Consider the following 24,528-nt stretch of genomic DNA (forward strand, 5'->3'; position numbering starts at 1 on the left):
GTGTAACCGGATCGGCTGACGCTGAGTCAAATATAGACTATTATTTGCGCATGGGTATGTTTTTCTCCTTCCTGCCCCAAAATGACCACCTTCCTTGAAACAAATAAATTGATAACTGACAGTCAGCATAGATTTCGTAGTAATCGGTCTTGCCTTACCAACCTATTAACCTTTTTCAACGATGTTTATACATGTTGGGACGCCCGAAGCCCATATGACGTAATTTACCTTGATTTTCAGAAAGCGTTTGATAAAGTTCCTCACGTTAGGCCTATTTCCAGACTGCGTTCCCACGGTATTAACGACCATCTATGTGCGTGGATTAATGACTGGCTCACCGACAGAGAACAACGTGTAGTTCTTAATGGTGAAGCATCGGATTGGCAACCCGTCACCAGTGGCGTGCCCCAAGGTTCGGTCCTGGGGCCAACACTATTCATAATTTACGTGAACGACTTAGAAACTGATATCCTATCAAAAGTAGCCAGATTCGCCGACGACACCAAATTAGGAGGTACGGTAATGAACAGTCAAAGTTGCGAGAACATTCAATCAGACTTAATATGACTTGCCGACTGGAGCGAAAAATGGCAAATGAGTTTTAACGTAGATAAATGTAAAGTAATGCACATAGGTGAAAAAAATCCTAACTTTAAATATCAGATTCAAGGACATGAGCACAGCAAAGTAAAACAAGAAAAAGATCTTGGTGTCATTATCAGTAACACTCTTAAAATGAGTGATCAATGTTCTGCAGCGAGTAAAAAAGCCAATATGATGTTGGGATTAATCTCAAGAAACTTTGATTATAAATCACCCGAATTTATGAAGAGATTATATTTAGCATTTGTAAGACCACACCTAGAATACGCCGTTCAGTTCTGGTCACCGAACTATATCAAAGATCAAGTTTTGCTAGAAAAGATACAGCGACGAGCAACCAAACATATATGACGAGCGTTTAAAGCGTTTAGATATGTTTTCCCTAAAAAAGCGAAGGATAAGAGGGGACTTAATTGAAGTGTTCAGAATCCTTAATGGATTCGACAACATTAACCAAGATAGTCTATTTCAGAGAGACGCCAACACAAGAACACGCAGCAACGGTATGAAGTTAAAGGGAAATTGATGTAACACATTGGTGCGCAGAAGTTTTTTCAATAACAGAGTCGTCGATCACTGGAATAGACTTCCACCGTCAGTAGTTAGCGCAGAGAGTATCAATAGCTTTAAGTCTTCTTTGGATAAGTACTTCAGGGATATAAGATTATACTGACCCTTTTTCGCATCTTTTCAGACAGATTGCAGCAAGACCTCAGCCTATATTCATATAATTCTCCCCCACAACCTAGATTGCAAGTAGCGATAGTCAACAATAGAGTACAGCAACATGCATGACAGGTGGAGTGAGGTGTGGGTGCAGTAAGGTGACAGGGTACTGGTGCGTGCCTAGTACCGCCGGTAAAACGAGGATCAAGCCTCCACCTGTGCCCCTGAAACTACACCGCACCCATCGTGGTTATTAGGGGGAATTCTGGGGCTGCCCTGTGTAGGCCACTCGTCCTCTTCCAGTCTCCCTGCATTTCTATGTTCTTATGTTCTTATGTAATGAAGTCATTTTCCCCCACAGCTTAGGTTACCAGTAGTGTAAGTTAAGGGTAGTAATTTCCTCTTATTTCTCTCTTTACTGTAAAATTTCCATGGCCCTTTCTTCCTTAAAGGTACATGGTGTTCTCTTCTATTTCCTGCCGGTACGTTGCCGGATGGAGAGGTGGGTGGGGAGGAGCCTTCATCTTTTCTGTCCTGTCCTACCACACGTAGATTACTAGTAGTAGCGGTAGTAAACAGACACCCTCGCCATAGACCGATAGGTCTTCTGGTGTCTGTTCTTCCTATGTATTCCTATGTATAATACTTCCTTCTGTTTTCTCGTAGTGAGTTTTGATCACATCTGAGACGCTCTATATAGAAGACTTTACATCCTTCTACATTAAAAGTGAGGCCATGGTCAATATATAATGAACATTATACAGAGGATGTGTAAGGGATCAAGGTGGGTGTGGAACATTTCTTCTCACCTTCTACGGAATAAAGACAAGGAAATGCTGATGTTTTTTTTCCACGAAAACCAGTACATACATCCTTAGTGCATATACTGCACCAGTTGAATAACTAAAAACATATGATATATGCAAGAAATAAGGCAGACAAGCTCATTTACTCCCAAGATCAGGGAGCGAGAAATGCAATGTTTTGGGTGGAATTGCTGGCTCCACCCACCGGCTAAGCTCCGCCCACCCCTACCCCCCATGCTTCACCTCACAGTGAAGAGCGGTCCGCTGAGGGCCACTCCGTGTATTATTCATCCACGACATGGATCTCATAATCAGCTGCAGTTGGCAGGAAAAGACCTCAAATGAATTTCAGCACAGAAGAAAAAAAATAAGAAGAATATGAAAACGGAAAATGAAATATCAATTATAAAAGTCCATTTTCAATTCCTTTTATTGTATAAATCATATTTTTTTCCAGCCCTGAAGGTCACACAGCACGGCCACTTAACAGCATGAAGCAGCAGTCAGCAAACAGGTTTAACACGTACGTTACCCGCTTTATGGCAACAACAAGATTCGCCTCCGTCGCGGCAGCCTTCACAATGACGAGGCCCTTGACGCCCTACACCTGCCCACAATTCAAGACCGCTACCAGCACCTCCTCCAGAAGTTTGGGCACAACTACTAAATCACCCGTGACCTGCTGCTAGACACTGCGCCTCCCTCTCGCCATGCCGTCAGACACGGCAACTTACTGCAGGTACGTATCCGTGCAAGGACGAAAAGGTACAGGAAGAGCCCCGCCCATCCCTAACACTGGAAATTTAATAAACACCAAGTAACCAAAGGAGAGATTTATAGTCATGTTTATATTAGAGAAATTCATATTATATAAATTTATATTTATATTTTATGTACACTAATGCATCTATGTTTGACAAGTAAATTTTCAGACTCTGGCTGCACACCATATGAATAAACCGTTTATTATTACTATTATTATTATTGTTATTATTATTATTATTATTATTATTATTATTATTATTATTATTATTGTTATTATTAATATTACTATTATTATTATTATTATTATTATTATTATTATTATTATTATTATTATGATTATTATTATTATTATTATTATTATTATTATTATTATTATTGTTATTATTATTTTTATTATAACTATTATTATTATTAATATTATTATTATTGCTCTCATATCAGTCGGAGTGGAGCTATCAGGGAGAAAACACGTACCGTATTTCACGGCTTATAAGACGCACCCCTAATTTCGGCAGGCAATTGAAAACAAGTATAATGAGCATGTTTGAACCACGAGTGGCAGGTGGAGGTTTTCCGCTAGTATCAGGTCTTTATTATTAAAGTCTGGATAACATGTATTCAGATCCTTATCAAATCCCGATAATTTACATTGAAAACCCTTAATATTTACTGGGACCTTCCAGAATTGGTCCTTCTTAGAGACTCGAGGATACTGCTTTGAGATGTAAACAAACATGGCGGAGACATCAACATTCAGAGGGGTAACGGGTATATAAAGTTTGTGCATCATATTGCTTTATTAATATTCTTCATCATAAGTCTAGTTGTTGTAATATTCTAGTACATTTTTAAAACATAAGGAAGTGTGAAATTTCAAACTTGAATGTGCCTGAACACAGTGACCAGTTAGCTCCCTGTGGCAAGATAAACACACGTAAAGAAGAGGTTTTCAATCACCTCTGCCTGGACACAGTAAGTTCCTTGTGGCAAGACAAACACACGTAAAGAAGAGGTTTTCAATCACCTCTGCCTGGACACAGTAAGTTCCTTGTGGCAAGACAAACACACGTAAAGAAGAGGTTTTCAATCACCTCTGCCTGGACACAGTTAGTTCCCTGTGGCAAGACAAGCACACGTAAAGGAGAGGTTTTCAATCACCTCTGCCTGGACACAGTTAGGTCCCTGACACACAACGTAAAGAAGTGTACTAATGGCATACATCAGGGCAAAGGAATGTGCGTAGTTAGTAGTACACCGGTGGACCAACTCCCCATGAAGGAATGTACGTAGTTACTGGTACAGCGGTGGACCAACTCCCCATGAAGGAATGTACGTAGTTAGTGGTACACCGGTGGACCAACTCCCCATGAAGGAATGTACGTAGTTACTGGTACAGCGGTGGACCAACTCCCCATGAAGGAATGTACGTAGTTACTGGTACAGCGGTGGACCAACTCCCCATGAAGGAATGTACGTAGTTACTGGTACAGCGGTGGACCAACTCCCCATGAAGGAATGTACGTAGTTACTGGTACACCGGTGGACCAACTCCCCATGAAGGAATGTACGTAGTTACTGGTACACCGGTGGACCAACTCCCCATGAAGGAATGTACGTAGTTACTGGTACACCGCTGGACCAACTCCCCGTGAAGGAATGTCCGTAGTTACTGGTACACCGGTGGACCAACTCCCCGTGAAGGAATGTCCGTAGTTAGTGGTACACCGCTGGACCAACTCCCCGTGAAGGAATGTACGTAGTTAGTGGTACACCGCTGGACCAACTCCCCGTGAAGGAATGTACGTAGTTAGTGGTACACCGCTGGACCAACTCCCCGTGAAGGAATGTACGTAGTTACTGGTACACCGCTGGACCAACTCCCCGTGAAGGAATGTACGTAGTTACTGGTACACCGCTGGACCAACTCCCCGTGAAGGAATGTACGTAGTTACTGGTGCACCGCTGGACCAACTCCCCGTGAAGGAATGTCCGTAGTTACTGGTACACCGCTGGACCAACTCCCCGTGAAGGAATGTACGTAGTTAGTGGTACACCGCTGGACCAACTCCCCGTGAAGGAATGTACGTAGTTACTGGTACACCGCTGGACCAACTCCTCGTGAAGGAATGTACGTAGTTAGTGGTACACCGCTGGACCAACTCCCCGTGAAGGAATGTCCGTAGTTACTGGTACACCGCTGGACCAACTCCTCGTGAAGGAATGTACATAGTTAGTGGTACACCGCTGGACCAACTCCCCGTGAAGGAATGTACGTAGTTACTGGTGCACCGCTGGACCAACTCCCCATGAAGGAATGTACGTAGTTACTGGTACACCGCTGGACCAACTCCCCGTGAAGGAATGTACGTAGTTACTGGTACACCGCTGGACCAACTCCCCATGAAGGAATGTACGTAGTTACTGGTACACCGCTGGACCAACTCCCCGTGAAGGAATGTACGTAGTTACTGGTACACCGCTGGACCAACTCCCCATGAAGGAATGTACGTAGTTACTGGTACACCGCTGGACCAACTCCCCATGAAGGAATGTACGTAGTTAGTGGTGCAGCGGTGGACCAACTCCCCATGAAGGAATGTCCGTAGTTACTGGTACATCGCTGGACCAACTCCCCATGAAGGAATGTCCGTAGCTACTGGTACACCGCTGGACCAACTCCCCATAAAGGAATGTCCGTAGTTATTGGTACACCGGTGGACCAGGACGTGGTAATGTGTTAATGAAGCCTTTGATAACTGACAATGTTTTCGTTCAAAATTATGTGTTAGAAGAAAAGGGAAATTCACAGCAAAAGAACACTAAGTAATTTGAGTAAAAGTGGGTAAACTTTAATTTTCTGTCCTTTCCCAGTGTCTAATGTAGTTATACTCGATTTTTCTTAAAGTACGGTCTAATTTGAAACCTGACCTCCGTGTATAAGGAGGGATTACTGTAGTGTACAAAACATCGTGCTCAATAGTACAAGAAACTGACCAACACATTATACTGAACTTGATGTTGCAGGAAATAAAAACAACAATACATTAAGAAAACAACCACAATATCCTCTATAATGTTGTGGTGGTGGTGGTGCAGGCCAGTACTCTCAACACCACACACAGTCCACCACAATCTCCTCCATAATTCTGCGGTGGTGGTGGTGGTGGTGGTGCAGGCCAGTATACCCTCACAACACCACGCCACAGTCCACCACAGTCACCTCCATAATGTTGTGGGGGTGCTGCAGGCAAGTACCCTCAACACCACACACAGTCCACCACAGTCACCTCCATAATGTTGTTGTGGTGGTGGTGGTGCAGGCCAGTATACCTTCACAACATCACGCCACAGTCCACCACAGTCACCTCCATAATGTCGCTGTGTTGGGCTGCCTCGGCCACCACGTGCAGTCCCTCCACCACCTTACCGAAGACATAACGCCCCACAACACTCAGACCGCCCTTGGTGAAGATGCTAAACACACCCTGCTTCCCCCACCCCCACACTGTCCCTGCCTGGTATGACCTCAGCTTCGAGCACTCACCCACCTCAAGGCCAGGCAGCAGCACACATTTCCCCTTACCATCATTACTCTCGTAGTCCCCGCCACACACCCACTCTCCCGACGCCCCCTTGTCCAACACGCTGAACAACCTGGTGCCTTGGTAGGAGGGGCCGCGCTGCCCCGTGCACAGCTGAAGGAACTGGCGGCCCCGCTGGGTGTCGGGGCTCAGACGGATGTGAACCCGGCGCGGCGCACGGCCCGGCCAGGACAGGTCCAAGAACACCGTGCAGGGGGGGGAGGGCGGCACGACCTGGCTGACCTGTACACAGACACAACAGGTGGTGACACACACACACACACACACACACAGACAACAGGTGATGACATACACACACACACACACACACACACACACACACACACACACACAGACAACAGGTGATGACAGACACACACACACACACACACACACACACACACACACACACACACACACACACACACACACACACAACCACACGCTAGAAGAAAGAAGAGAAAGGGGAGACCTAATACAAATTTATATATTATGGGATAAAATGGAAGAAGTAGACAATGAGGAGTTATTACTACGAGAAGGAGGAAACACCAGCAACACACGAGGACACAGTAAAAAATTGAGAAAAGGAAGATGCTTGAGAGACATAAAGAAAAATAGCTTCCCGCAAGGAAACATAGAGGTTTGGAGCAGACTAAGTAAGGATGTAGTATCGGCGAAGAGTGTGCAAAACTTTGAGGAAAAACTGGACAGATACAGATATGAAGACGGGACCACACGAGCGTAAACCCAGGCCCTGTAAAACTACAACAGGCGGCGGTTCGAGCCCCGCTCAGGCCGGAGTCTTTCCGTTGATTAGGAGTGGTTACTGTCCCTCCTTGAGCAGGGGGGATCGGGTGTGTGGTGTGTGACGTCCTGGCAGTACCCAGAGATCGACGATAATGACCACTTGCTCACGTCGGGAGGGGACCTGCTGGCCGTGGTGAATTACACACACACACACACACACACACACACACACACAAATGTAAATAAAAGAAGTAAAAAGAGACATAAGGAAAAGCAAAAAAACTGAGGAAAAGCAACAGGGTTGGAAAGGCAAATTTCTATTAGCATAAACTGCCAACCTACAGGAGCTTCTAGAACACCAGAGGGAAAGGCAGGAAAAGGCTGTGGCTGAGGTCACTAAAGCTCTGAACACAAGGCAGGCCCTGGTGAGGGACACAGCAGACAAGAAGCAGCGTGGGACAGCTACTGGCCAGAGGAAAAACAGATGCCGGCAAAAACGGAGAGGCAAAGAGGGGGGCTGGGACTGGCCAAGGCTGAGGCACCGCAGCCTTGGAGGGCGGCCCCCAAGCTGCGGGGAGAAGAGGTGCTTGGGTTGGGAAATGTGTATCGGGGGATGTGGCGCCAGTCAAAGCTAGGATGCAGACAGATCATTGAAACTCAGCGGCCGCCTTCCCCCTCAGGCAGGGTCAAGTCTCCAGCAAGTGAACCCTACCGTACACTATGGACCGGAAACTTGCCCCAGCCTTGTCATTAACCCGCGAATTTTGGAAAATCAACCGGTTTGGTGCGAATCGCCATAAGTCCCTTATTTCTGGGGCTACAGAAATGTTTTTGGTATCAATCGACGGGAAAATGAAAGGCTATAGTTTATAAAAAGCGACCGGGCTCCAAAACCGACTCAAAAAGGTAAAACAACTAATAAATTCGCAAAAAACGGTTCTGAAGAAAAACTATTTTTGACTTCTCAACCTTGAAACCCACTCATTTTTTGAGAATTTGAAAATACTTATATAACAAATACTTTAGCCCTACCAATGTGCTTTCCAATATGATGCATAACATTTTCCTACTCCCAGTAGTTTCGTCGCCAGAGCTCGAAACGTGACCAGAAGTCGCAACGAACATTCGCCGAATTTGTCTCATTTCACGCGCCGAGACGAAAAACCTTCCTGACGCCACCAAAATTAATATATCTGCATAAAATTTTATATATGAACACTTCAATATGTTGACTATCTTGCATTAAAATCATTTTAAGATATTTACATAAAAGGTTACTATTTTTATATAATCATTTCATTATATAAATCAACCTATATTAAGTGCCTTATTGTACATGTTATTTATTTTATTTAGTATTCAACCCTATTTCTCCCCATTTATGAATAATACATTTAATTTGATTTCTTTTGATACCAAATATGTATGTATATGTCTCTCTCTCTCTCTCTCTCTCTCTCTCTCTCTCTCTCTCTCTCTCTCTCTCTCTCTCTCTCTCTATATATATATATATATATATATATATATATATATATATATATATATATATATATATATATATATATATATATATATATAGATATATATATATATAGATATAGATATATATATAGATAGATAGATAGATAGATAGATAGATAGATAGATAGATATAGATATAGATAGATAGATATAGATATAGATAGATAGATAGATATAGATATAAATATATAGATATATATAGAGATAGGTAGATAGATAGATAGATTGATATAGATTTAGATATAGATATATAGATACAGATATATATACATACATATATACATACATATTTGGTATCAAAAGAAAGCAAATTAAATGTGTTATTCATAAATGGGAAGAAATAGGATTGAATACTAAATAAAATAAAATAAATAACATGTATAATAAGGCGCTTAATATGGGTTGATTTATACAGAGAAATGATTATATAAAAATACTAACTTTTTATATAGATATCTTAAATTTTTTTTAATGCAAGATAGTCAACATATTGAAGTGTTCATATATGGATTTTTATGCAGATACATTAATTTTTGTGGCGTCAGGAAGGTTTTTCGTCTCGGCGCGTGAAATTAGACAGATTCGGCGAATGTTCGTCGCGACTTCTGGTCAAGCTCGAGCGAAAACTACTGAAGCTAGGAAGGCGTGCTTGGTGGTAAATGAAAGCTCTATTAATACAGATTAATAATCAGAAAGAAAACTGGAAAGCACAAAAAAAAAAACGTTATAAGCAAAAAAATACGATGTGTCCAAATCACGGCAAAAGGGCCGAAAAACAGGCTATTTTGTGACGGCTCGACGACAAACTTGGAAACGAGGTATCAACAACTCCTTCGATCTGGTCACACTACATTGCCGAAAAGGGCTACATGCCAAATTACAGCCTTCTAGAGGCAACAGCAATGCCACACTAGGCAAAAACTGCAAAGTGTCTTTAGTTCGTCAAAATCGCTCCCAAAGGGGTATACGCTTTGAGCTCTAGCGACGAAACTATTGAGGGTAAAAAAATGTTATGCGTAATATTGGAAAGAACATTGGTAGGGCTAAGGTATTTGTTAAATAAGGTTTTTGAAATTCTCAAAAAATGAGTGGGTTTCAAGGTTGGGAACTCAATTGTTTTTTCAGAACCATTTTCTGCGACTTTATTCAAATTCTTACCCTTTTGATTCGGTTTTGGAGCCCGGTCGCTTATTAAAGACTATAGCCCTTTCCTTTTTCCGTAGATTGATACCAAAAACATTTATGTAGCCCCAGAAATAAGGGAGCTATGGTGATTTGCACCAAAGAGGTTGATTTTCCAAAATTTGCGGCTTAATGACCAGGGCGTTGCAAAATCAAAAGAGTACGCTGTCCATTACTTGAGATGTCACTGCTCCAGCTCACCTGCAGGGTTGCCGCGCCCAGTGTCAGGGGATGGTCCTGCAGGGAATGGAGGCACGGCCGGTCGGCTTCGAGGCTTATTCTTGCGTGTCGTCGGCGCTGACCTACCACCTGTTGCACAGCAAACACCCAGCCAGCCTGCAGCAGGCTCCTGGTGCGCTGTGTCAAACTGCGGAAGTCCTTGGCCTGCAAAAGTCCCCGGTGGAGGGAAGGGAATTAAGAGCAAGAAGACCACGTCAGGCTGCTGCCTTGGCCAGTAGGAAACAAGAGTGTGTAAAGAAAGCTGCTGACTCCTTTAAGAGAGCTTTGCTTATGAAGCTGAACTCAAAACTCACTGAGACACTAACAGAAACACCAATTATGCCATGACAAGGTGACCACTGGTAACTCACTGAGGCACTAACAGAAACACCAATTATGCCATGACAAGGTGACCACTGGTAACTCACTGAGACACTAACAGAAACACCAATTATGCCATGACAAGGTGACCACTGGTAACTCACTGAGGCACTAACAGAAACACCAATTATGCCATGACAAGGTGACCACTGGTAGCTCACTGAGACACTAACAAAAACAGCAATTGTGCCATGACAAGGTGACCACTGGTAGCTCACTGAGACACTAACAAAAACAGCAATTATGCCATGACAAGGTGACCACTGGTAACTCACTGAGACACTAACAGAAACACCAATTATGCCATGACAAGGTGACCACTGGTAACTCACTGAGACACTAACAGAAACACCAATTATGCCATGACAAGGTGACCACTGGTAACTCACTGAGACACTAACAGAAACACCAATTATGCCATGACAAGGTGACCACTGGTAACTCACTGAGACACTAACAAAAACACCAATTATGCCATGACAAGGTGACCACCGGTAAATCACTGAGACACTAACAGAAACACCAATTATGCCATGACAAGGTGACCACTGGTAACTCACTGAGACACTAACAGAAACACCAATTATGCCATGACAAGGTGACCACTGATAACTCACTGAGACACTAACAGAAACACCAATTATGCCATGACAAGGTGACCACTGGTAACTCACTGAGGCACTAACAGAAACACCAATTATGCCATGACAAGGTGACCACTGGTAACTCACTGAGGCACTAACAGAAACACCAATTATGTCATGACAAGGTGACCACTGGTAACTCACTGAGGCACTAACAGAAACACCAATTATGTCATGACAAGGTGACTACTGGTAACTCACTGAGACACTAACAGAAACACCAATTATGCCATGACAAGGTGACCATTGGTAACTCACTGAGACACTAACAGAAACACCAATTATGCCATGACAAGTTGACCACTGGTAACTCACTGAGACACTAACAGAAACACCAATTATGCCATGACAAGGTGACCACTGGTAACTCACTGAGACACTAGCAGAAACACCAATTATGCCATGATAAGGTGACCACTGGTGCTGTGTTCAGGTAAGGCAAACACAGCAATCATACAGTGACAGGGTAAGGTGACTGCAGTGCTGTGTTGAGGTAAGGTAAGCACTGCAGTGACGTGTGCCAGGGACTCGCTGTAACCAGAGTGACACTCGGGGGGGAGGGGTGTACTGACCTTCAAGCTTGGCTCTAAGATGAACTGCACTTTTTCCATGACGGTGAAGTCTGGGACTGACTGGGAACTGGGCTCTTCTGGGTCTGACTGGGGCCTGGGTTCTTCTGGGACTGACTGGGGCCTGGGTTCTTCTGGGACTGACTGGGGCCTGGGTTCTTCTGGGTCTGAATGGGGCCTGGGTTCCTCTGGGACTGACTGGGGCCTGGGTTCTTCTGGGACTGACTGGGGCCTGGGTTCTTCTGGGACTGACTGGGGCCTAAGCTCTTCTGTAGAAACAGTTTCCAGAGCCGCCTGTACAGCCTGGGCGGCCTCCACGGCTGCACTAGATGCCTCTCTAGCCTGAAACAACAACATTGTGTTAGGGAAGAAGCTCACACTCTCGCCCTTGTGTGCCGCTTTCTATGCCACATGTGTGTACCCCTGTGTATGCCCCCTGTGTGTACCCCTGTATATGCCCCCTGTGTGTACCCCTGTGTATGCAACCAGTGTCTACCCCTGTATATGCTTGTAATGTGTATATTATCATGTACATATGAATGTATGTGTCGAAACACAAGCTCAGTGTCGCCACAGGATGTTAGTGGACACGTAGGCGCTTAAGGTTGTGAGAGCAGAAGCTGGGTTGACGCTAAATCAGCAAGGATCAGCACTGGAACGTTGTGAGTTCCGGCAAGTCATCATCGGAAGACACACCTTTCCCACGAACCAGCAACGCAAATAAAACGAGCGAGCAGCGCCAAGAGGGAGGAGAAGAAGACGGGTGAGGGCACGGGACACAAGGTCCGCTCTGGGTGTACTCCCTCTTCGTGCGACCGCTCACATAAACTTTATAACTATTATGTAAAATTGTTAATACCATTTTTATACTAAAAACTCTTAAAAAAACACACATCTTTTTATGTCCCAGAGAGAGAGTGAACTAAGTGAACTTAACGGCTTCCGCTCGGCCCATACAAATCTATCATCACTTTAATTATAAGGCTATTGTGTTATCTCACCTACTACAAGCAACTGTGAAGCAGGCTACGGTAACACCGGCCCTTCAACGAGTGAGGTAACAGTTCGCGCCTTAAACAAACACTAAACAAACAACCAGTAACACACACCACCTTAAAAGTACACCAAAAAAAGTGTATCATGCAACCAGCGTGTACCCATGTGCATGCCCCCTGTGTGTACCCTTGTGCACCCCCCCTGTGTGCATCATTGTGTATGCCCCCTGTGTGTTGCCTGCTGTGTTTACTCGCGTGGCTGAGGGCCCAGGGCACAGGTGAAGCACACTCACCTTCCTGGCGGTGGTGAGGATGCCGGCGTCAGGGAAACACTGCTGGCACTCCTTCAACACCTGCTTCGCCTCACTAATGCAGTGAACCACTTCACTCACTGCCATGCATGCCTCTTGCTCTGTTGCAGGAGTGCGCAACTTCTCCCGCACAGCCTGCAGCTCCTGCTCCTTTTTCTTTGCCTCCTTCCTCTTCGGTGCCACACGGAACGTTTCCTGCCGCAGGAGCTCCCTGGAACTCCTGCTCTGGTCCATCAGTCCCTGGAGGCTGTCCTCCAGCTGCTGCTGCCGCTCGTCCCAGCCTGTCAGGGTGGCCTCATACTGGTCCATCTGGGACTGAGCCTCCTGGCAGGCGGTGATGGCGGCCACAACTGTGGCCTCCTGTTCCTGCAGAAAGAAACGCATTTTCTTGGAGAGACCCGCTGCTCCCTTCTTGCCAGCTGATCCTGCCGCCCCTTTCCCCTTCCCGGCACTGGGTGGCGGCGAGGCTGCTGCTGCTGCCGCCTTGACATCTCTCATCCTTCTTATGAAGGCCTCAACTATATAGCAGACAGGGAACTGCCCGCCCTCGGGCACGGCATGGCTGACGCGGCACTCCGGACAGGTAACACGGCCCTGCTCCTTCAGCTTATCTATGCACAGTGTGCAGACTGTGTGGCCACAGGGCAGAGTGCGTGGCCGCTGTACTAAGTCATCAAAGCCTGTCAGGCACGCTGGACACTCCTCGGGGTTGTCGCCCTGAAACAGAGAGGCAGTGTGAGGGAGGCACTACAGCAGGAACATACTGGGGGCAGCACACAGCCGCACACTGGTAACAGGCTGTCCAGCAGGGTTGCTATCCTGACACAGAGAGGCAGAGTGAGGAAAGCACTACAGCAGGAACACACTGGAGGCAGCACACAGCCACACACTGGTAACAGGCTGTCCAGCAGGGTTGCTATTCTGAAACAGAGAGGCAGAGTGAGGGAGGCACTACAGCAGGAACACACTGGAGGCAGCACACAGCCACACACTGGTAACAGGATGTCCGGCACATTGGACAGTCCTCCGGCTCTTGCTACAGTCTGTGTTCTGAGTAGGTGGACGAGGTCCCACCCACCAGGAGGGTCAAGACGTGAGTGTCGTCTTCCTTGGAGCTGCTGGTTGACAGGAATCAGTGGAAAGAGGAAAAGTCGATATGTCTTCCTGATAGGGTTGCAAAGAGTTGGAAAGTTTCCAGGAAGGAAGCAGGACCCGGGGAGTTTGGTAACATTCAGGAATTTTCATATTTTTTCACAAGTGGATCAATAAATAACCCATTTTGGTTAATATAACTATAAATTAAAACTTTTGAAGCAGCAAAGAATTGTATTTCCGTGCAATTACAATAGCAACCTTCATGTTATCGTAAGCTTGCTTGGAGTTGTACACTTCTGGGAAGGGTTAACCTACAGACTTGTTTCCCAGGTAAGCTGTAGTGTTATGATTGCTGCAGTGCTATCCCACTTCCCCGCCTCTCTCTCTCTCTCTCTCTCTCTCTCTCTCTCTCTCTCTCTCTCTCTCTCTCTCTCTCTCTCTCTATATATATATATATATATATATATATATATATATATATATATACGTGTGGTCTGTGTGTGTGTGTGTGTGTGTGTCAAGCAGGCAATGGATAATACTGTAATTAAACAGGCAATATAATCTTCGTAAAGTGTGGATAAAACAGTTTTGAACCTTAGTTAGCACAGCACTGTGTATGAATCATCTCTACTGATCGTGTTCAGTGATTCCAGTTTTCAGTGCCAGTCCCGTCCTGATAGCATTAGCTGAGACTCACCGCGGGATCAGTGTGCCTCTCACCAGCCACATGAGCCTCAATAGGCGCCACTTCAAAAATCCTGCCCCTGTGTCACCAGCGGGCTAAGGGACATTCAACAACTGTTCCCTAAAACTGAACCTGAAAAAAAAAGAGGCAAACTGTTTTTTTTATTCTCAAAATAAATGAAACTTCCTGAATATTCCAGAAAATTCCCGTGGAAAGTTTCACAGTTCCAAATTCCTGGAACTTTTACAATGCTACTTCCTAATAGCACAACAGAGTGGAAAATACTGGCACTAAGCTGACGGGAGTCATCAGTTTATCGTCTGAAATTTTTCATGTACTTTCTTTGACAGAAAAAGAAACTTGTGTCTATAAGGAAGGTGCCAATGATCAGAGGTGGGCTTCGTTAATCAAAATCTCAACATCGTTATATTGTTAATGTAAATGTTAACATTGATACCGTTAATCCACCAAAAATGTATTGAATGTTAACATTAACGTCTATGAAAAAAGTACATCATTACAGTAGTCCTTGGTTTATCCGGCATGAACGGTGGAAGCTTGTGGCAGATAAACCGTTGTTTTGAGACTTGCTCCTTGAAAATTGCCAAAACTCACTTTTTTCCTTTTTTTCGTCCAGGCCTATAGCGCTGGTAGGCTATCTTGGTTGGGCCTGGTGGTTGGCCCCAGCCCGTCATGGCGCAGGCAAGTGTTTATAGTGGCGCAATCTGGTAGCAGCGGATTCGAACCCACAGCATCCAGGACCGGCCAAAACGCAGGACCGGCATACTAGCCATTCAGCCACCGCCTTCCCAATATAATGGAACTCATATATATATATATATATATATATATATATATATATATATATATATATATATATATATATATATATATATATATATATATATATATATATATATATATATATATATATATATATATATATATATATATATATATATATATATATATATATATATATATATATATATATATATATATATATATATATATATATATATATATATATATATATATATATATATATATATAGCACGCAGGCCCAATGGTCCAGAAATAGGCGTGAAAGGCAGGTCTCAGCACGGCGCCACAACACACTGGCGTGGTGAGGAACACGTACGTGCTCCTGTTTACAAATACACAAGGTCCATCTAGACTGGTCAGCCAGCCGAGCGGGCCCAGCGCAGGAGAGGAGGGGTGATGACGTCATCCACGCCACACTTCCCGCGCCACCCCAGCTCAGTGCTCACTGACAGCTGACTTTTGGCGGGACGTTCGGGCACTTTGGCCTGACGCCTGAGGTTTCCTGTTGTTTATATATCGCTTGTGGACACTGGGCTAGCTGGAGTGTTCATTAATCTCTCCACAGTGCTGTAAACAACTAAACATGCCGAAGAATTGCTCAGTGTTTGGATGCAATAACACGAAAAGAAAAACAGCAGGTTTAGGCATTAAGTATTTCAAGTTTCCCAATGAAAAAAATCGCAGACAGCAGTGGATTCAAGCTTGTTCCCGAGGTGATGTGTTCAATGTAGACAATGCAGTGATATATTCCATGCATTTTACAAGCTCTGACTACAAGGATGATTTAAAGCATCGTCTCTTAGGCACCGAGGCACCCAAGAGTTACAGGCCACTGACAGATACCGCAGTTCCATCCCTTAATTTACCTCAAGGTAGGTTAAATTGATGAATTTTCTAAATGATTATTGTATGCCTCTGTAATGCTTATAGTGCTATATAGCCTATCTGTGAAGCAAAAGCATTACCAGTGTTATTTAGGTATAAGCCTACTTCAGTTTCAGCCCCAACTCGTTTTCACTGATGAAAGTATATTTTTCTGATAGTAGAAATGAATCTAAGCAAGGCTAATCTAAATTGGCCTTGATTCTAAGACTTTTCTTCTATGGCATTTCTATCAGAAAAACGTGCTTTTATTAGTAAAAACGAGTTGGGGCTGAAATTGGAGTAGTGGTACAGGGAGGGTTAAGCTGATGTCAATTTTATGAATTGCAGGTAAAAGTGTAACGGGAAGATGCAGTGAGAGGTCTGGCAGGGCAGAAAAACGTGGACGCAAAAGAACTGTGCACGAAATATTGTCTGAAGCTGAATATGAATCAAGAATCGGGAGAGGGAACAACAGTGATGCACTGCCAGCTAGCGCAACTGAAAAATCTACAAAGGCAACAAGTAGTAGGGAAACAAGCTTACAAGATGTGTTGGCTGATCCTGCCAATGTAATAAATGCAAGTGATCAATATGAAAAAGAAGAGGGCACAAGTGATGTGAGTGGCAGCAATGTCAGTGAACTGTTGCTTCAGAAAATTCAGCAGTTGGAAAATGAGAATAAAGATCTAAAAAAAACAGAATGCTGCTTTGAAAGAAAAAAAACATATCTGATCCATCAGTAAACGAAAGTGAAGTGCATTGTATCATTGAAAACATTTAAAAACCCATTTTCAGCAAAACACAAATTGATGCCATCATAAGTAAGAAATATGTTAGACACTGGCCAGATGCAGACATATCAACGGCATTAACTCTGAGAAGCATGAGTCCCAAATGTTATGAATATCTGAGAACTAAGAAGGGCATTCCTTTGCCTTGTAAGTCAGCATTAAATGAACGAGCCAAGAATTTTGATTGTGAACCTGGCATTCTGCATTCTGTTTTGTCACTTATGAAAACTAAATCAGATGCTGTTAGTCCACAGGAAAGATTATGTGTAATATCGCTAGATGAAATGAGCATCGCAAGTGAATGGAGTTATGATAAGGGTAAGGATATACTCTTCAAACCTCATGACAAAGTTCAGGTTGTGATGCTGAGTGGACTTGTAGCAAAATGGAAGCAGCCAATTTATTATGGTTATGATATATCTGACATGCACGAAATTTTGAAAAGTTTAATAAAAGAGGTTGAGTGTGCAGGATACCCTGTTGTTGCATTTGTTCATGACTTGGGATCGAGTAATCTGAAGATGTGGAAAGATTTTGGCATTGATCCTGTGGCAAAAAAAATTTCCTTTAAAAACCCAACTGCCCCTGATCGGGATATTTTTGTCTTTGCAGACGTTCCACATTTGATTAACCTGATAAGGAACAATTTTCTCGATTCAGAGTTTTACTTACAGGATGAAAGCTTTGTGAATGATTCTTGTATTCGTGAAATGATGACAGCAAGTAACACTGAATATGGTTTAGCTTACAAATTAAATTAAATGCATGTAAATGTAGAGGGCCCACAGCGACAGCGGGTTACGTATGCAGCTCAGTTGATGTCAAAATCATGTTCTAGTTCACTGAAATATCTTGGAGAGAGAGGTCTGTTGAAGAGTAGATGTTGGAAGAAACTGCTGACTTCATAGGTCTTGTTGATGAATGGTTTGATGTGCTGAATTCCTCACATAAGTTTGGTGAAAAACAATCACTTAATGCATTTGGAATGAACTTTGATCATCAGGTTAGTGTTTTAAACAGGATGACTGAGGTAATAACATCAATGAGAGTAAAAAACCCAGTGTCAAAAGGCCTCTATAAATTTCAGAAGGGAGTGATACTATCATCTCAGTCAATAATAGGACTGTACAGAATGCTGTAAAAGTCTTTCAACCTTGAATATATTTTAACTAGAAATCTAAATCAAGACAGCCTGGAGCATTTATTTGGGTCCATACGGCAAATGCGAGGAACATACGACCATCCAAATGCTGTAACTTTTAAATATCGCCTCAAACACTTACTCCTAGGAAAAGACGTTACACTTCTTGCTCAGAAACGAAATACAACTGCAGCAAATTTTGACTGTTTGTCCAATAAAACTAAACTTGAGAAAAGGGAAAATGAGGTTTCATGGTTTGATGAGAGGCAGTTGGCATCAGAATTGTACATTACTAGTCTCTGCTTCAAAGATTTGGATGTTGGGCCTGATGTAAATTATGAGTATGATAACATTGATGAGAACCTAAGAGACTGTGTAATCTCAGTTTCTAATCCACAGAAAGCAATCCACGTAGTTATAGAAGAAGAATCTCTCAAATACATTGGTGGTTATATTGTTAAAAAATTTAACACAAAATATCCTCACTTAGGCCACAAAGCAAGTGACTGTAGGCCTACTGCCATGGCTAAAACATGGATTGATGAAGTAAACAGAGGTGGATTGTATGCTCCTGCTGACACCTTCTTTTCCCAATTAACAACTATGAGAGAAACATTTAAAGTAATACACGGTGACAGTCTCAAGGAAGGAAAAGAGTGCTTCAAAACACTTGTTCGTGAATTAGAAAATGTTGGACATGTACCTCATGATGTCATATCATTTTTTGCCAAAATATATGTGTACTTTAGAATTAGGAATCTAAATAATAACATTAAGACAAATAAGAAAAAAAACATAAGTCATGCAAAGGTCAAAACAGAAAGCTAATGAAACTGACTACATGAATGATATGTAATTTATTTTTTCACTAGGACTATATTACCTGTTTTCCTTTGTTGTTTATGTTATGATCAAGTGGTTTATATTCAATAACAAATATTTAATATTTATGCTAACATTATGAATGGTGTGAACTTAATTTTTCTTTGTATTATGACTACTGTTTGTCATAATTATTATGAATATATTTGTGCTTACAATAGAACCTTTAATATTCCATTTATTCATCTAATTAGTAATGCATGTAGGTAATATGTAATGCATTTAAAAAAAGGGGGGAGGGGAAGAGATAACAGGCTCCAAGGGTGGTCAAGTTAAAGTCAGTACTGTGAGTGGCGCGGGAAGTGTGGCGTGGATGACGTCATCACCCCTCCTCACCCGCGCTGGGCCCGCTCGGCTGGCTGACCAGTCTAGATGGACCTTGCAAATACACGATGACTATCGCCTTGCGCCGATGATAAATGTAACCTTTAGGGTGAACCCGAGGGCCTAGTACGGATCATTAAGTTCGAGCCCCTACCAAAACACGTTAATTTTTCAAGTCATTGTTGATCGTGGCGGAAGATCACCCACATGGTGTGACGGACTGATTGGTCCCACTGGTCCCCCATGGTCCATGTGCCTTCCAGCTGTGTTGACACGCGCGCTACTCGGTTCACTGTAAAAGGGATATTTACCTCCGGAAGAATCGGTCTGCGCAAGCTCACCATTAACTTGCCAGTGTCAGTACAATAAGTGAAACGATTGTCTATGCACCTATTGCTGTTCCTAAACCTGCTGCATGGCCTCTTGAGGAGGCTATCATTTTTCTTAAACCAATTTAAGAAAAATGAAAACGTCCAGAAACTTTAGGAGAGACAAGCTTAGGAGGCCATATATCAAGGTTTAAAAGCAGTATACAGGTGCATAACAAATATATATATCAGCTTAGAATGAATAACGTACTATGCCGACAATTTAGCCCAAAACCTCACACTTGTGGATGCATACATGGCCGCCGCGTGCCGGTAACCCTGGGTCACGAGGAGAGTGTCAAGACAGCTCCCCAGCCTGAAGTGACGTACTACTGCCTCTCTTTTAGCCTCTCGTCAGAGGCGTTCCTAGAGTATTTGGTACCCGGGGCGGAGCAGAATTTTGCACCCCCCTCCCAGGTATATATATATATATATATATATATATATATATATATATATATATATATATATATATATATATATATATATATATATATATATATATATATATATATATATATATATATATATATATATATATATATATATATATATATATATATATATATATATATATATATATATATATATATATATATATATATATATATATATATATATATATATATATATATATATATATATACATATATATATATATATATATATATATATATATATATATATATATATATATATATATATATATATATATATATATATATTTATGTGCACAGTGCAGACACTTAAGTCGCAATTTGCGTAAGACACTCATATAATGAAGGATTAATGTTGATGCTGCCACATGAGGCACATGTTAGGGCTCTGCTCAGGGCCTGCTACACAATGCAACTTTTGACGCGGGCTGGGTAGGCGCGAGGATGAAGCAGCCCGTGCTTACCCTTGAGGCCTGGCATGTTGTGCTCCCTCACCAGCAGACTTTTGCCGCTCGTGGGTGGGAAGCGTCAGGCTCACGAAGGTATTGACTGGGGAAAAGGGAGCAAGTATTTCCAACAAAATTAAAAGGGAACGTCATGAAAAACAATTTGTGAGCCATCCGTCACACTGAGGTGTATCCTGTACCTGTATAACCAGAAAAGAGTGTAGATTCAAAAGTCGTGCTTTAAAACTTAATATATGATGCTAAACACTAATACGTCCACACGGCACACGCCTGGCAGCGTGACAGCCTCCTACTAATAAACTGTTAGGGTTTCTTACTGTGTGCCATAGTACTAGTGTGTGTCATGTGTGTCCTGTACTGTTATGTTCTGGTGTGTTATGGGTGTACACATTGTGCCGCACACGACACCGCCATAACCAAACACACACACACACACACACACACACACACACCGCCACAACCACAGCCCCATGCAGCCCTCGCCTCCATCCTGCGGGCCCCGGTGCACACAGCCCCCAGCAGTTCTGTATCTTAAGATCCATGTAATAAAAGGTTGACAAAAAAACTATACCTTCCAGCAGCAGGCGTTCATTACAGCCTCCAGTGTGCACGGTGCAGCACTCACCAGCCCTCTATGGCGGCGGCCAGACTGACTTGCTACGTGCCTATATATATATATATATATATATATATATATATATATATAGATATATATATATATATATATATATATATATATATATATATATATATATATATATATTCATGGATTTTATTTAACTTTTGAATGCCCTACCTATTAGGCTATTATTATTATTATTATTATTATTATTATTATTATTATTATTATTATTATTATTATTATTTCATCCCCATACATCGCTTACTATTCCAGCCAGATAAATTCAGAGACAACCACTGAAATGCAGAAAAAAACTGGCTGACTATTATTCTTATTACCATCATTCTCATTATTATAATTCTTCTTCAGTTCTTCTCCTTCTTCTTTTTATCATTATTGTTATTATTATTATATATCTGCATGACATTTCAGTCACTTAACAACGATTTCGGTGTTCACATTAATTATAATAATAATTAAGTTAATAAAAATAAAAATAATAATAATAATAGTAATAATAATAATATCAATTATTATTATTATTATTATTATTATTATTATTATTATTATTATGATGATGATGATGATAATAATACAAATGCATGAGACGAAGATGTTTCCATGACGAACTTCTTTTATTTCCGTCACGCACTTAGGCGCCTCCCCTCTCAACTACCTACGATACCGTTTAGTGAGATTCATGCTACAACAAACACTTAGGCGTCTCCCCTCTCACCTACCTACGATACCGTTCAGCGAGATTCATGCTACAACAAACACTTAGGTGTCCCCTCTCACCTACCTACGATACCGTTCAGCGAGATTCATGCTACAACAAACATTTACCTTCAAGTTTTTAACATCAAATGATAAAGTACAGTTCATTAGCTTCAACATTATGTAAATCTATGTTCTTTATAGTAAATAACATCTCTGCTACAAGCAAAGCAATTCATCTGCTACAGTCATATGAAACACAAGGCGCCGTCACTCACGCGTGGCTGGAGCTGGGTAATCAAAGCTCCATCATTATCCACAGCGCCTTTATATATGCTGGCATGGCTGGAGATCTGGGGGGCGGAGTCCGGGGGTCTTGTCTCCGTGTGGGGCTACCCCATCCCCCCCCCCCACTTCTACAAATGAGTATGGCAACAAATGGGGGCTCCCAAATGGACCATTTGGGGGGACGGCGGGCCCCTTTGTTGGGGGCCTGGGGGGGCGTCTTCTTATATGCCCCCAACACCCCTTCCCTTAGCTACGTCACTGAATTTAGCCATTAGACTTGAGCCTGTATCATGGCACCCCCCTCAAGATGCCCCACCCCCCCTTACTACACCACTGCCTCTCGTTCTTTTTTTGTCTTGGCAGAGCAGCGCTGGGCGGGCTTTTTCGTCATCTTTGTTATTTTGCCCTTGGGCTGCCTCCCTTGATGTAAGAAAAAAAGGCAAGGTATGAGATTTTGGTACGGGAATGTTCTGACCTTGGAGGAATAATACATTTATTTTATTCCTTCAAAGTTATGACTCACCGACCCCTTCCCTGCAGACGCCATGCCGCTGGTGGTGGTGGTGGTGGTGGCCTGACAACCTCCTGCTGGCAGCGGTGGTGGTGGTGGCGGCCTGACAACCTCCTGCTGGCCGCGGTGGTGGTGGCCTGACAACCTTCTGCTGGCCGCGGTGGTGGTGGCCTGACAATCTCCTGGCCGTGGTGGTGGTGATGGTGGCCTGACAACCTCCTCGCCGCGGTGGTGGTGGCCTGACAACCTCCTGGCCGCGGTGGTGGTGACGCAGCACCCCTCGCCGCGGTGGTGTCTGGGCTGCTTCAGGAAAGCGCGGCTCGGCTATGCTGGAGTCGATCACTGGTGGTTATGAGGCGGTGTCGTGCTAAACCCCTAAATATCACGCCGCGAGTGTCTGGGCCACTGTTATTATGCCACGTACGACACCGTCAGGCGATGCTAGTAGGCTGATAAGAAGACACTCTGATCCCTCAGATTAGATCAGATAACGGCAACAAAGAGAGATACTGGAGGAACATGTCCCTCACACAGCTATGCATTTCTTCTCAGCCATGGCGCACTCCTGTGATTTATGATTGCCACGCATTTGAAACAATTTGGGGCGTCTCCATTGATCTTGGCAGTACAGTTGGCCTCAAGATGACCGTATCTCTGACTGTGTATATTCCCCATTCTAATTTTAACTTGTCTTGTGACTCAGCTCTCTCACAGTTGGGTCACACCTCAAAATGTAGTGCATCGTGCCGCCAGCCGCAGGCTTACTAAAAATCAGCTCAGTGTTATTCTCAACACCCTCAATTGTGTGTAAGAACTCATTGCGGTCTAAGATGGTCTCCTTTATTTTTTCCTTGGTCTCCTCTTGGTTTCATCTTGCCAACACTCTTGGTACTAATTTGCTCAACAGACACCAGTTTTTTGAGCAGCCTCAGCCCTTGTGTTCTCATTATCAAAGTTTATGACAATGATACCTCCATTAGTGAGTCTTGAATCAGTTATTTGAATGCCATTCAATGCCTGGGAGAGTTCATCCTTCATGTCTGTTGCCTTATTTTCCTGTGTAGAAGCTTTTACAACTAAAGGCGGCTTTACACCTGGCACTTCGCGGCCGGCAATACAGGCGCGGCAGCATTTTTGGTCTGGGTCTGCGTCTGGGAGCCCTTCTCGCGGCAAGTTCTCTGCAACTGAGCGTGTCCGTCTTGTGGTGCCGACTGGCGGCTGGGTAAACAACATGTGGCGCCAATAAAACAAGAAATGACAGATGCAGATAGCAAGATTTGGAGCCGGGAGGCCGAGGTGGCGTTGCTAGAGGAAGTGAGGCAGCATCGACACTTGTGGGAACCACAAGATAAGCTCTACAAGAGGCAGAGTCTGCGCAAAACAACTTTTGAGAAAGTGGCAGCAACATTGCGATAAATGTGTATCTATTTATCGAAGGAGGTAATTAAGGAACGATTATTTTCATGTATTATATAATCAAACTATGTAATGCCTGGGATGGCATGTTCCTCCTTTCTC

General features: G+C 43.2%; 1 protein-coding gene and 1 long non-coding RNA gene across 3 annotated transcripts; one reads left to right on the forward strand and one right to left on the reverse strand.

Moving 5' to 3' along the window:
• Positions 1-3,912: 3,912 nt before the first annotated feature.
• On the reverse strand, positions 3,913-23,445 carry LOC126989605 (uncharacterized). The gene is made up of 5 exons (XM_050848220.1): positions 23,023-23,445; positions 12,976-13,710; positions 11,691-12,029; positions 10,076-10,258; positions 3,913-6,664 (listed from the first exon to the last, which is right to left on the reverse strand). Exons 1-5 carry the CDS (start codon positions 23,044-23,046, stop codon positions 6,173-6,175), a joined length of 1,773 nt encoding a protein of 590 aa, XP_050704177.1. The 5' UTR covers positions 23,047-23,445; the 3' UTR covers positions 3,913-6,172.
• LOC126989612 (uncharacterized) lies at positions 10,280-11,226 on the forward strand. Of its 2 annotated transcripts, XR_007743525.1 has the most exons (4): positions 10,280-10,559; positions 10,731-10,901; positions 11,016-11,072; positions 11,130-11,226. It is a non-coding gene; the product is annotated as an uncharacterized LOC126989612 (long non-coding RNA). The 2 variants fall into 2 exon arrangements; XR_007743526.1 differs by lacking the exon at positions 11,016-11,072.
• Positions 23,446-24,528: the final 1,083 nt, after the last annotated feature.

This window comes from Eriocheir sinensis, chromosome 6 (assembly GCF_024679095.1).
Source record: "Eriocheir sinensis breed Jianghai 21 chromosome 6, ASM2467909v1, whole genome shotgun sequence".
Lineage (NCBI taxonomy): Eukaryota > Metazoa > Arthropoda > Malacostraca > Decapoda > Varunidae > Eriocheir > Eriocheir sinensis.